Here is a 14,241-nt window from a genome sequence, read left to right on the forward strand (position 1 = left end):
GTGCAGGAGGCAACCCATCGATGATTCTCTCTCATCACTGATGTTCCTACCTCTCTCCCTTTGCCTTCTTCTCTGAAGTCAATAAAAATGTTAAAAGAAAGAATAATAGCCCCGCCCCAGACTCAATGCCTGCTTCTCTCCCTCCCTTTTTCCTGGTGACTGACCATCCTCTTCAGTCTCTAGGCATCTCATTTTCTGCTTAAAAAACTCCAATGGCTTCACAGCGCCCTTAGAACGAGACCCAGACTCCTCCCTGAGAGCCAGGCCTGCCTCCCGCCTGACCATGCCCAGCCCCACGGCACCCTGTGTTCTCGTGGGGAGCCCAGGGCTCAGCAGACCTTCCAGCTAAGAGGTCACATTCACTCAAATATTTAGCAGGCCCCGCCCCAGGACCTGGATGGCAATAAGCCTCCCTCAGGGGCAATTGGAATCCACTGACCCCCCTGCCGAAGGCCCGCCCCCGGAGGAAGGGGCAGCGGCTGTGGCCCTGGGATGAGCGGAGGGGGCAGCCCTGGGCCCGAGCCCGGGGAGAGCGCACCTGACGTGATGGCGTTGTCCCTCCTTAAGTGCTCGCCCTCGCTCTTCAGGGAGGTGATCTCCAAGTTCCTCTCGGACAGGGTCTGGCACAGCACCTGGCTGTAGCCCTGCTGCAGGGCGCTGACCTGCGGGCGGAGGCAGGACAGTCAGAGGGGCCGCCCAGGCCAAGGGGTCACCTGATCTTGGGTTGGGCTGTGGGGGAAAACACTGCTTTTCACTGTTAAAAGGACGGGAGAGGCCTGTTCCTTCAGTGCCACCGTTTGCTGTGCAATCAACACACGGAGCTTATCTTTGTGCACACACAGGGGCCCGGGCACGGCTGCCGCCGGGATAGCTGATCCCCCAATGTGCCTGCCTTGACCTTTGAACTCTCAGCCATCTACAGACCAGCCCTTGGTTCCAGATCATCCAGCACCACTGGATGCGGAGGAAAATTCAGGAGAGGGGAGCAGGTTATAGAATTAATTCCCTCCAATGGTCGTACAAGGGTGTGTGTGTCACAGAGCATTCCAGAGCTTCCTGAGCCCATTCTCAGGTGCTGCTACTTCTTTTTTTTTTAAAAAAAATATTTTTATTGATTTCAGAGAGGAAGGGAGAGGGAGAGAGAGATAGAAACCTCATTGATAAGAGGATCATCGATCAGCTGCCTCCTGCACGCCCCCCACTGGGGATCAAGCCTGCCACTTGGGCATATTCTCCACCCAGGAATGGAACTGTGACCTCCTGGTTCATAGGGTGACGTTCAGCCCCTGAGCCACGCCGGTTGGCACAGATGCTACTTCTTGACAGCTCGTCGCAGCGTCACTGAAGGCTGGCGTCTCATTACAGTTCCCGTTTTGCAAGTGAGCATGCTGAGACTCAGAGAGGCAGGGTCGCTGGCGCCGGGTCACACTGCTGGTCAGAGGTGGAATTAGGACTCAGATCTAGGCTTTAGCTCCAGGTCTTCCCGCCTTGTCCCACGGCTCTAGGAACCCGCATGGAAAGTCAGAGGCTAGGAAGCCTAGTGTGGCCTCGGGGCCAGCCTGCGACCTTCAAATCCGGTCTCCGCCACTTCCAGGCCGTGGGAACACGGGGAGGACACCCAACTTTGCTTCCTTTTTCATTCTGCAAGTGGGGTGATGGGAGCCCCAAGCTGGTAGTATTGTGAGAATCTATACTCATAAAAGGGTAATATGCTAATTAGACCAGACATCTTCCAGATGACCTTCCGGACATCCTTCCAGACAAAGCCATGCTGGTGGGGATAAGGCAGAGCGTCGACCTATGAACCGGGAGGTCACACTTTGATGCCCAGGTTGTGGGCTCCATCCCCAATGGGGGGTGTGCAGGAGGCAGCTGATTAATGATTCTCTATCATTGATGTTTTTTTCTCTCTCTCCCTCTCCTTTCCTCTCTGAAATCAATAAAAATATATTTTTAGAAAAAGAGCAAATACAGGAATCCTTGGTAATGGTCCTATGCTGTAGGCATAGCAAAAAAAATGACGGGGGTGGGGTCAGCTCACATAATGTGGTTAGAGCCTTGCCACCAGATGGAGCTCACAACCTTTAGTCTTGGTTTTGGACTCAGAAAAATCTAGTCATTTCTCAGATAGAATTAACCGGACCATCAAGGTTTCGTTTCATTTTCTGACCCATTTCCTGCACCATCTGTGACATTTGGGGCAGTAACATTTACTTTTTCCCTGGGGGCATCTGAAACATGCAACTTTTCCATACAGGGCATTTGGAATAATTTATTTTAAAAAGTATCTAGCTCTTCTCAGCTTAATGCTTTTATTTGCATGATACCAGAGGCACGACAGAAACTTCCAGAAGGGATGGGAAAACACCCTCCCCCCCAAAGACTCCAGTGCTTCCGACAGATATAAAATATTTCATCCGAAGCATCAGAGCTTCAGGGTTTCAGATTGTGGGAAAACTCCAAACAGTCTTCAAACCCCTTTATTTCTCTCACGACCGAAATAAACGTCCGTATGGTCTGTAACCGGCAAAAGCACCAGGCAGTTGAGCGTCTGTCCTGCTGTGCAATGAAGCAGGCACCACGAGCGCGGCCACAGGGCCGGGTGGAGCTGGGGGTGGGGGGGCTCCGAGACAACGACTGGCGGCTGGTTGGCAGAGGCTGCAGGAGCTCGGTGACATGGCAGACTGAAGATCTTTGAGGGCAGATCCTTACGCACATACTGGGGGGGGGGGGAGTGGGGGGCCAGGGAGAATATAAAACAATCAGACCAATAGGCCAACCTGCCGTGGGCTTTGTACTTCCGGCCGAAGGTCCTGCAGGCAATAGAATGTCTAAGAAACTAACATATGAGTGGGTGAACCTCGATTTGAGTTCAAACCCGCTGCGGCCTCTTGCTCAGAGTAATGAAGGTCACTGAGTCTAGTCTTTGCCCTCCTGGAGCTCAGTCTCCTGGGAGAATCTCCTGGGTCCACCACACAACCTATGACCTTTTCTAGGCACCCCGTCTGGGCCTGAGGCTGCGCCCCTGAAGTTGGTTGTGGAAGAGAAAGGCAGTGACGGGGCCAGAGAGCAGGGGCCCCGCGCCTGACCCAGGTTCTAAGCCGCACTGTGCACTGGGGCCAGCACTCATTAGCGGCCAATTTCTTTTCTTCAGTCGCCTTTGTTGAGATGTAATTTATGTGCACAATCTGTGGCCAACTTTACAGTAGTCCTTAAGGAAAACAAACGGGATCTGGTTTGGAAAGAGAGAACATGACTGGTGCTTCCAGGAATGCTGGGTGGAGGATTTTTGTTTGATGAAATTCCCCACGAGTGAGCCAGCAGCTACCCTCGGGCGTTGGCAAAGGCCTCAGGGTTTGGGACGCTGGGATTCCGTGCCCCCCTGTCCAGCTCACTGCCCACGGCTCTTTCTGGGGCTGGGTAGGGCTGGGAGGTGGGGGGAGAGGTGGTCCCTGAAGCGGCAGAGTTGGGTGGAAATATCAAGTGGGGTGAGGGCGTGGGGTCGGCCGAGAGTTCAAATCGTGCTGCCCTCGCCCCCTTGCTGTGCCAGCTGTGCCGCGTCGCTGGCGTCTCTGAGCCTGCCTCGGTCTCCTGTCTGCAGGATGGAAAGTGTCGGAGGAATGGGAGGTTACAAACTAAAGCCTTGCACCAGTTCTTGCACATAGTAGGTGCTTAGTCAAAGTTAGTATGGTTCTTACCAGGCTGGAAACCTGCCAAGCCTCTCACCCCTGGGACTTGTGCTCTGGCCCACCACAGGCGCTGACCCCCCCGAGAGCTGTCACCCTGCGTCCTGGCTCGGTCCTCGCCGGGGGACGGTCTCAGAGTCCTACCTGGCTTTTCAAGCTCTGGATCTCTCTCTGCTTGGCGGCGATGTCCTCGTCCAGACCCGGGCACTTCTGCGCGGCGCCCCGCTGGCCCCTGGGGAAGGTGGTCTCCGACAGCAGCGTCTGACTCAGGCTGGCCAGCTCGTTCTGCAGGTTCGCGATCACCGCGTCTTTGTACTTGGACTCGAGCTCGAAGTCCGAGAGGCGGCTGACCTCTCTGCCCAGCAGCAGGATGATTTCATCCTGGGGGGCAGGGGGGGCAGGTGGCAGGTTACTGGGTGCGGGCCTGGGGGCAAGGTTAACCCCTTTAACAACGATATAGGAAACGTGTGATGCAATTCTTTTAGGAAGGCGAGGGCGGGCGGGGTGGGGGGAGGGGGGGAGGGAGGCAGGCCTGCAAGGCTCGCTCTGTCACTTGGAAAACCTCACGGAGACCCGAGTTTGGTTGAAATGAGCCACTTGTGTCTAGTCCAGCGATGGCGAACCTATGACACGCGTGTCAGAGGTGACACGCGAACTCATTTTTTGGGTTGATTTTTCTTTGTTAAATGGCATTTAAATATATAAAATAAATATCAAAAATATAAGCCTTTGTTTTACTATGGTTGCAAAGATCAAAAAAATTTCTCTATGTGACACGGCACCAGAGTGAAGTTAGGGTTTTTCCAAATGCTGGCACGCCGAGCTCAAAAGGTTCGCCATCACTGGGCTGGTCTCCTGTAAATGGACGCTGTGCCTCACAGGTCCTAACGCTTTCCCTTCCCCTAAAGTTAGACGTTCAGGCTGAGCACAACCCTCCCTGCTGGGAACTTTGGTTGCTAGAGAGTTTATCATATTTATTAAATTGCATCATGTTCAGCCCAGTACCCTGGGGACCTGGGAAAGGTGGCTAGGGAAGCAGCATTCTATTCGACCACGCTCTGCTTATAATGAGGGCTAGTTTTTAACTTCAGAAAAGTTAATATATTCTGAAACGTTTCCTTTCTCTTTCCACGCTGCGGGTACTACTGCCTGCCTCTTTTGGTTGTTCATGTAAAAATGTCTCCCAGGAAACTGAACCTGGGAAGTAAATGAGGCAGGAGCCAGGCTTTCTGGGTGAGGGCGCGTGCGCACGCTGGCCTGGAAAACAAGCCGCTGGCCGACTTCCCCACAGGTAATCGCCCGCCCCCCACCCCTCGGAGAGAAAGAGTCCTGCAGCCAAATAATTTGTGGTTCCCCTGAAAGGAAAAAAAAATCTCCAAAACTCGCCACTAGACGTCATCATTACACTGTCAGAAAGACTGAAAAAAAAAAAAAAAAAAAAAAAAGAAGCCCAGATGCGGTTTCAAATGCAGCTATAGAATTTCCGCCTTGAAGGAATTCCTGCTCTTCCAACCATTTCCTGTCGGTTGGAAGGAGCTAAGTGGGCAGTTTCCAGGCCAGCTCGTTGCCTGGGGAGCTGTCCGATCAGCCTCACAACCTCCCCCTCCCCTGACCTGGGGAAGGACAGCCTGCCTGGCACTGCCAGCTGCTGCCAAGGGTCTCTCCGGGGGTCTCTGAAAATGCTTGTGGCAAAATGTCAAGGGACGGGCATCCAACGTCCTGTACCCCTGGGCAGCCTCCCGAAGCCTCCATGCTCAGGCAGTATTCATGCAACACGCATTAACTGAGCAGCTACTGTGTGCCAGGCCCCATGCTGGGCGCTGGAGTACAAAGAAGCCTGCAGGGTGTGGTGCCCAGCTGCGGTTTCTGCCTTCCTGCGGAGGACCCCGTCCCTTCCTAGCGGGAGAGCTCCCCCTTCCACGGGGTCCTGGTCAGACTGGAAATCCTGTGCCCTGCTCCTTCCTGTCCCGCCTCCCCACATGCATGTGACTCGGGCTGGTCCGTCAGAGTTTCCTCAGAGATTTCACGTGTCAATTGCAGAGGGAAAGGGTCGTGACTCCTTTGGGGTCCTAACTTTAAAGGCATAGGCTTGGTTGCTTGTGTTTGTCTTTGCCCACACATGCAGCCAGCCTGCTGCCGAAAGCCAGACTCTGAGGGAAACGGGAGAGACGGCCAGTGGGACTGTTCTGAGGACATCGCTGGAGCCCCTGGATCTCGCCAGGCCTGAAGCCAGCGGCCTTCACACCTCCAGCAGCAGGAGCCAACAGAGGCTTCCTGTTGTTTGGCGTAAGCTAATGTGTTCATTGTTATCGTACTCGAAGGAGTCCTGGCAAGTCAGGGCATCAATGACTCACAAATAGAAAAACTATCAATGTGGTTACGCTGTATTTCCAGTTTGACAACTGGGGTGGGTTGGAAAATGGCTACAAATGCTTGGCAGCTTTGCCATCAAGTGGTGGAGTCTGTTTCCCCACCCTCTCAACCGAGGCTGGCCTGTCACTTGCTTTGACCAACTGAATACGGTGGAAGTGATGTTGGGCCATCTCTATGCAAGTTCTTTAAAAAAAAAATTTTTTTTATTGATTTCAGAGAGGAAGGGAAAGGGAGACAGATACATCAATGATGAGAATCATTGATTGACTACTTCCTGCACCCCCCCCCCACCCCCCACCGCCCCGCTGGGGATTGAGCCTGAAGCCCAGGCCTGTGCCCTGACCGGGAATCAAACTGTGACCTCCTGGTTCATAGGTCGACGCTCGACCACTGAGCCACACCGGCCGGGCTCTATGCAAGTTCTTAAGAGGCCACTGGCTGACTATAGTTACACGAGTGAGGCCAGGGGACAGCAGCAGAGGAACCTTCCGGGGCAACCCACAGATTCTGGGAAATAGTAAATGACTGTTTTAAGCCACTACGTTTTGGGTGGCTTGTTACACGGCAGTAGATACAGCGCCCGAGCCTGGTTTCTCACCTTACGGCCACATTTCTCAAAGTCTGGTCTCGGACACCTGTGTCAGAACCTCCAGTATCTAACCAGAACCCTGGGGGCGCCCCTCCTCCCAGACTCCGAGAAGGGCTGCCGGCTCAGGCCCTGGGCCTCCGGAAAGCAAGGTGCCCTATGGCCTGCCTCTTTTAGGACAACGTTCAGTCCTGTCTAAGGGAGAAATCAGCGGGACCCTCCCCAGGACAGCTTGAATTCACCTGTTCAGGCCTCGGATCCTGTTCCACACTCTAAACCTCTCCGGGTCTCTCTTCGCTCTCAGTCCCCTCTGACCCCAGTGCTCACCACTTCCTGCCAGGAAATATGTTTTCCCCACCGTCCAGCCTCCTGGTTGACCAAACAGTTAGTAGGGGAGAGTTGGAAGGACCAGCCTAGAGGTTAACCAGACCTAGATTTGAATTCCAACTCTGCCCCTCACACTGGGCAACCTTGGGCAAGTTCCTTAACCTCTCTGAGCGTCAGTTCCCTCATCTGTAAGGTGAGGGTGAAAGGATCTATTTGGAAGACGGTGAAGATGTACAAGCTCATTGCATGTCGAGTGCACAGGACACGGCCCGGCGCACAGTAGGTGCTCAATACATTGTGGTTGTAGGTGATGTGCCTTGGGACCAAAGGAGCGGTTCCCAAAGTGATGGCTGAGCGCCCTGGGGGAGGAAGAGGTGGTTTCTGGGACAAGAGGCAGGGGCAGTCCCTCCGCGGCCCTGCTCGCTGCCGGGGCCCGTCCTTCCCCTTTGACCCCTCACCTTGTCCTGCTGGGCCAGGTCCGGGTCCACGTAAAACTCCCCGGGAGGGGCTGCCCCGGGCACGCCCTCGGCCACCGACTGCTCCAGCAGCTCCGCGGCGCTGGCCCACACTGACGCAAGGGCAACACAGAGCACAGGGGAGGTTGTGAGCTTCCCCAAGGTCTTAGAGAAGTTTCCAGATTACCCCTCACATCCATTTCCCGCTGAGATTTTCATCTCATGCAATTAAACAATGACAGGTGGTGTGTACGTTCCTTGCAAAACAATGGAAGCATCAGACACGTGTTAGAAAGGGAAAGGGCCGCCTCATTCCTCTTCCCCGGCATTAACGGCTGATTCACGTGGAGGCGTCTCTTTCCAGACTTTTTCCGACGCCGCAAAAGAGCCGATGACCTTAGGCAGGCCATTACTCTCTCTAAACCTTAGTTTCCACAGACATCATCTAGGGATGCTAACAGCCTGTGTTATACAGGGCTGAGGATTACATGAAATAATCCTGTAGAGCGGGGGCTGGCAAACTACGGACCTAGGGACAAATCTGGCCCTCCGCTTGTTTTTTGTAAATAAAGTTTTATTGGAACACAGCCGCAGTCATTCATTTTTAATTGTCTGTGGCTGAACCCAGCTACAATGGCAGAGTTGAGTAGTAGCAACAGAGACCTTCTAGCCAACAAAGACTGAAATATTTACTATCTGGCTCCTTACAGGAAAGTGCCTGTCACAGAGCTAGAGCACTGAGCACTAAATGCTAGTTATTTTTATTGCAATAAGTAAAAACATAAAAAAATACGTGTTTCAATTGCAGAGATTTTTTTTTCACCTGACAATGTATCACGAACACTTTCCCATGTCAGTATTTATGGATATACTGCCTTCTTTGCACAGTAGCATTGTATCCACTCATTGCACAAGGGTCCCAAAACATATTTAACTAGAACCCACTTGATAGATGTTTGGTTTCCTGATTTTTTTCTCTTATTTACCTTAATATGACAGGGGCTGTTGAAATGACTCCAAGGGGTTCTGACATATCACTTTATCAAACGTATCAGGCTGGGGAAGTGCATTCACATGGACACTGAGTACATTTATTGGTGTGGAAACTTTTGAAAGGCTTTCTACAATTCTGCTTTTGAGCTCGCTCGGCTCCGAGCACTGCATTTTAAGTTTCCAACTGACTACGATTTCTGGGTGCATTCTTGTCTTTGTGAAGTGGTAAATTGAACCAATTCTTTTCTAGGGCAATGAAACATTCATGGGTGTTGACACTAACCATGAATGAAGTACGCACCGTCACACCCGTGGACGTCCATTCATTCACGCATTCATTCTGATCCCGCATTTTTATTTGTGCATCTTAGAGCCGATGACTTCCCCCCGGGTCTCAGACAAGCGGAGCCCCGCTCAGCTACGTCCAAGGTGCTTTCCCTGTGCTGGCAAACACAGCCAAAGTCCGACACCCTCTGGACCTCGGGTCACGTCCCTGCCCTGCCCAGCCCTGGCCATCACTTCTCATTCTTACATGGTCTCAAGTCATGTTCCTCTGGGAGCACACCCTTCAGCCACACGGACCATCCCCTCGCACTCGCTCCCCCCCCCCCCCCAACATGGCCCTCAGGGTCCCTTCCACCCTGTTCCTCCCCTACGTTCTCAGCGAATGTCACCTGCCCGTCCGCACTCAGCGTGAGTCTCCCTCCCTCTGGGACACCGTCCTGATCCCCCAGTTAAGCCAGGTCCTTCAGTCGTGAGCTCTCGGGGCACCGGTACCTCTCCTGCCTGGCGTTGTCACTTTATGGATGTCGTTCTGTGATCGCTCTGTTAATGTCAGTCTCCCTGGCTATGGGGTTGGGGACCTCAACATGAGTTTACTAATCCCATCTGACAGATGCACAAAATGGGGCACATCTCACAAAACCTGCCCACGCTCACAGCTAGAGAGAGGTCAGTCCCCGGGGCGAACCTCCACCTGTCTCTTCACTCACGAAGAAGAGGCGTTCGGACGCCCCGCTAAGCTCCGATAGGCAGGAAGCAGAGGACAGTACTTAGCAGCACACGGTGAGACCTTTCGTGGGAAAGGTAGGATGGCTTCAAGGGCAGAGCTAGGGGACCAGAGCGTAGAGCCAAGAGCCACAGACAGTCATTTCTGGGCAAGAGTAGGACCGGGGCCGAATCAAGAAACTTCCAGCACCTTCCCGGCTGGGTTTCAGAATGGCTACGGACCAGAGGCTCCGGTGCATTTCCCGTTTTGCTCCTTTTTGAACAAGAGGAGTGTCCGTAGCAGTTATGCTACGTCCATGGAGGCTGTGTCTGTGGGTCACAGGTCCTCAGATTGCTGGGAACAGTATCCGAGCTGAACTTAAGAAACAATATCATCCTTTTTTTTTTTTTTTTTTTTTGCTTTAAGATGCTACATTTTGAGAGCATTTTAATACAACAATTGATAACTAATACACATTGCATGTTAATTTTACATCAAAAAGACAAAAACTGTTGAACTCTAATTAATGATATCTATCCTAAAATATTGAGGGGGAAGACTACAGCTATGTGCAGTGTACTTTGAAATGTACCAAAATATAGGGTGGATTAATGCATAAGGAGAAGGATGATAGAACGATGGATATGTAATGAAGAGTACAGAAAAGCGGGAATGGTACAATTAGATGGGGGTTATCTGAGAAACTACTTTTGCTTGGCCGTATGTTTGAGATTTTTCATGTTAAACGATTGGGGGGAGATGGCTGAGTAATTTCTTGACTTGGGTGGTAGGTAGCTGAGGGATCGCCTGGTGAGGACAGTGATGATGACGTAAACTGAAGAGATACATTTTATTTACTCCTTTGTCGCTCTGTTTCACAAGAATAACTATTATTTGCGTGGCTGAGCGACCTGGGGGCGCGGAGGGTCTGGGGCTGGGGCACAGCGGACAGAGAGTGGGACCGGGACCCAGAGGCCGTGACGGAAACCCGGAAACCACGCCAGGGACTAAGCGGAGCCCGCTGCTCTGCAGTGAGGCCGGTGTGGCCCAGAGCAGGGCGACAGACAGGAAGCCCCTCCCCCGCCCCCGGATGCCATGAGGCCTTCCGGGGGGAGGGTGGGGGGCAGGACCTTGAAGGCTATGTGTCCCCAAAGTGACCGGGCTGTGAGTGACCGGCACTAGCATAACCAGCCTTAAATTTCGCTAAAAACCATTAGATTAGACTGAGTGTCACCTCTGGGGAAGTAACTTCCCTCCATAAGCCTCGGTCTCCTCTCGCCTGCAAAATGGAAATCAACTATTTATTTATTAAAAATATTTTTATTGATTCCATAGAGAAAGGAGGGAGAGGGAGAGGGAGAGGGAGAGGGAGAGAGGAGGAGAGAGAGATAGAAACATCAATGATGAGAGAGAATCATGGATCCGCTGCCTTCTGCACGCCCCACACTGGGAATCGAGCCTGCAACCTGGGCATGTGCCCTGACGGGGAATCGAACTGTGATCTCCTGGTTCATAGGCCGATGCTCAACCATTGAGCCACACCAGCCAGGCGGTAATCAGCTATTTAAAAACCTCCTAAGGCAAGGGCATTTCTGCACATCTGAGTCAACGTGTATACATTTAGATCCTGCTACCCACTCATATATGTGTACACACACACACACACACTCAGCACAGAGGTACTGACGTGTGCACGTGGACAGTGCACAGAGCCAGGAGGAACTTACACCAAAGAGTCCACAGGGGAAATCGGGTGGCGGCTGATCTCTAACTGCTTTTTTAGGATTTTTTCACAGCTGACTATGTTCTACTGTGGAATCAGAGAAAACAAGCAAAAAGCAAGACCCAGCCTCGCGGCTGCAAGCCCACCCCGAGCCGCCAGGGGGCGTGGCCCGTGCCTACCTTGGTTGATGACGGGAGCCTGGGGGGCGCCCTCCACCACGAAGGAGAACATCTTCCCGCAGGCGCTCAGGGGCCGCTGGTGGCAGGCGGGCGGGGCCGTGGTCGGCCTGGGGAAGCCCTGGGACCAGCTCTTCTGCACTGGCGCTGGCCGCACGCCCGGCTGGAAGGGCGTCTGTGGCGGCAAAGGGGCGTGGGTCGGCTGCTCTGTGAACCGAGGTGGCTGTGGTCTGGGCCAAGGTGCCGGACCCCCCATCCACGGGAAGGAGAACTGCAGGGGTAGGCAAGAGGGTCAGGGGGAGTCCTGATAAGCTGGGGCGGCCTCCACCCCTTGGTCCCTGCCACATCACGGCAGCCCTAGGTCTCAGCTTGAAGTCACTTCCCCCAGGAAGCCCTCCCTGACCCTCCCCAAGTTAGGGACAGTGGTCCCCACTATGTGTCACACTGCACACGACTGTGCCACTATTTATGGGGGTGGCCTTTCTGCTAGGCACCTTCCCCAGAGGTTCCCGCGTGACCCCATTTAATTCACCTGGCGCTCTGATGAGGCTGAGGCTGAGCAGGACCTGGGGACGTTCCCAAGCTGCCGGGATGTCACCTCTGAGAGGACAGGGGCTCTGGGTCTATCTCACGCAAAGCCCGAGAGAAATGCGCTCACGGGGAGCTCTCGGTTAGGAATGGCTCACGCCCCCTAAGGCATCAGGACGATTCTCCTTGGAAACTCGCTGGGGGTGGGGAGATGGGGGTGGACACAGCGCCCGCCCCTGGGACCCCAGAGACAGTCAGAAACAAGAGCACACAGGAATCAGCTCTTTGAAAAACGGGCCCTCGAGATATTTGATGAGAGATGTGCTTCAATACCGCCTTCCCCCCTCCCCCCCCTTCTCCACACCCCCCCCCCCCCCCCCCCCCCCCCGGCCCTGTCTTAAAAATAAAATAGCGCGGGGCCTGGGTGATCAGGAATGTGCTGCTCTCACAGGCAGCCCTCGCACAGCCACCGAGGCCCCTCCATTAGTCAGAACCTAGAGCAGCGGTTCTCAACCTGTGGGTTGCGACCCCTTTGGGGGGGTCGAACGACCCTTTCACAGGGGTCGCCTAAGACCGTGGGAAAACACATATAAAATTACATATTGTTTTTGTGATTAATCACTATGCTTTAATTATGTTCAATTTGAAACAATGAAAATACATCCTGCCTATCAGATATTTACATGACGATTCATAACAGTCGCAACATGACAGTTATGAAGTAGCAACGAAAATAATGTTATGGTTGGGGGTCACCACAACATAAGGAACTGTATTAAAGGGCCGCGGCATGAGGAAGGTTGAGAACCACTCACTGGCTTAGGCCCTAGAGGATGTGTGCACCCACATCCCTCAGTCGGGAGCGCGAGGGCCCCCAGGCCGGGATCGCAAGGCCAGGAAGCTGCAGGGCGCTGAGCTGCTCCGACGGAAGCAGCCCGAGTTTCCCAGAGCGCACTCGTGCTCCCCACCGCCCCCCACCAGCTTCCCTTTTCAGGGAAACTCCCGGGGTTCTGTGCGGGCCACTGTGCAACTCTTGCCTGCAATTCCACCCAGTGCCCAGAAGAGGGCGCGAGCACTCGCTCCTCCTGGGACCCACCGGGTTGGGTCTGAACCTCGGGGACTCGCATCCAGGCTGCCACGCGTGTGCGCCGCTCGGAATCAGAGCAACGCGCTGAGGACCGGCTCCACCCGAGCCTCAGGGGCACGGAAGGCAGCACGGCGCCCTCTGCCCACCGTGCACCTGACCCCGCGGGGCTCACCGGGGGTGGGATTCCGATGACGAGTTCGTAGGTCAGCACTTGGGTCCCGAACCGCAGGCGGTCTCCGGGCAGCAGCTTCACCGCCACATTCTGGATGTGACAGTCGTTGACGAAGGTGCCGTTGCGGGAATTGAAGTCCTGGAGAACGAAGCTGCTCTCGGCCTCATTATATTCAATGAGCGCGTGATGGTTGTCGATGTCCTTAGACTGCAAAGCAGGAGGACAGTCAGGGCCAGGAGGACAGGAAACGAGGACGAGTGAGTGCCCCCCGCCCCGGCCCCCTCCCCCCAGGTGCCTCGCCTGGCTGGCTGGTCACCACGATGCTCATTCTTAAAAGCAGATGCCGAGGGTCAGAGAGGTTCAGTCACCTGCCCGAGGTCACACAGCCCGTGCAGGTGAAGCTGGGATATGTGCTCTCTCCACTCCAGGCCCAGACAGGGACCCACGCTTGTTGGGTGGGGAGTCAGGCAACACAGAGGCAAAGGGAACTCGGGGAGTCTGAATGGGGCACACGCTTGGACGGGGAACCCGCCATCTTCTGGTTCCCGGCTCCACACAGGTGTGTTTGTTGGTCCCAAATGGCGCGACCGGAAGCAGAAACGGCCCAAACACTGGAAGGTCAGCCGGCAAGTGGCAGCTGTTCGTTTTCTTGCAAAGGAACCGCCACGTTCATGGAATAGGGTGTGTTAAGGTAAAGGGAGGTTCTGGCAGAACTGCTCTTTATTCGTTTGTTCTACGCATCTTTAGAAGAACATTTTTCCTAATATTGCAGAGAATGAGCACCGGAGAAACGCACGAAGACGACATTAGAATCGCTCAGGACCCATCCCAGGGAGGCAGGAACGTTAACACTGGTTCACAGCCTTCCAGTCTTTAAAAAAAAAATTGCTTACAATCTTTTTAAGAAGTTTAAACAAAATTGACATCATGCCCAACAAAAGAGTTTAATAACTACCTTTAAAAAAAACCCTTGATATACAATAAATCTCCCCCATGTGATTAATTACCTCTATTGCTGCTTAAAAGCCTGTCAGAATTTATCTAACGGTGGGTGCTGATGTGATGCCGTTTCCCCAGGAGAAAAAGACCCCAGACCGCGTGCCTGTGAATTGGAGGTGAGGGCAGAAGGCTCCTCTGTAATTTCACT

General features: G+C 53.7%; 1 protein-coding gene across 1 annotated transcript in view; it reads right to left on the minus strand.

Annotated features, from left to right (window-relative positions):
• FHAD1 (forkhead associated phosphopeptide binding domain 1) overlaps window positions 1-14,241 on the minus strand; it is a 93,576-nt gene that overhangs the window by 62,530 nt on the left and 16,805 nt on the right. The window contains exons 3-7 of the mRNA XM_081087264.1: window positions 13,095-13,301; window positions 11,311-11,578; window positions 7,431-7,540; window positions 3,831-4,067; window positions 539-662 (exon numbers count right to left, since the gene is read on the minus strand). Coding sequence (XP_080943390.1) covers window positions 539-662; window positions 3,831-4,067; window positions 7,431-7,540; window positions 11,311-11,578; window positions 13,095-13,301 — 946 coding nt within the window. The remainder of the gene's footprint in view (window positions 1-538; window positions 663-3,830; window positions 4,068-7,430; window positions 7,541-11,310; window positions 11,579-13,094; window positions 13,302-14,241) is intronic.

The sequence above is a fragment of the Myotis nattereri genome (genome assembly GCF_964212035.1).
Source record: "Myotis nattereri genome assembly, chromosome: 3".
In the NCBI taxonomy this organism is placed as follows: domain Eukaryota; kingdom Metazoa; phylum Chordata; class Mammalia; order Chiroptera; family Vespertilionidae; genus Myotis; species Myotis nattereri.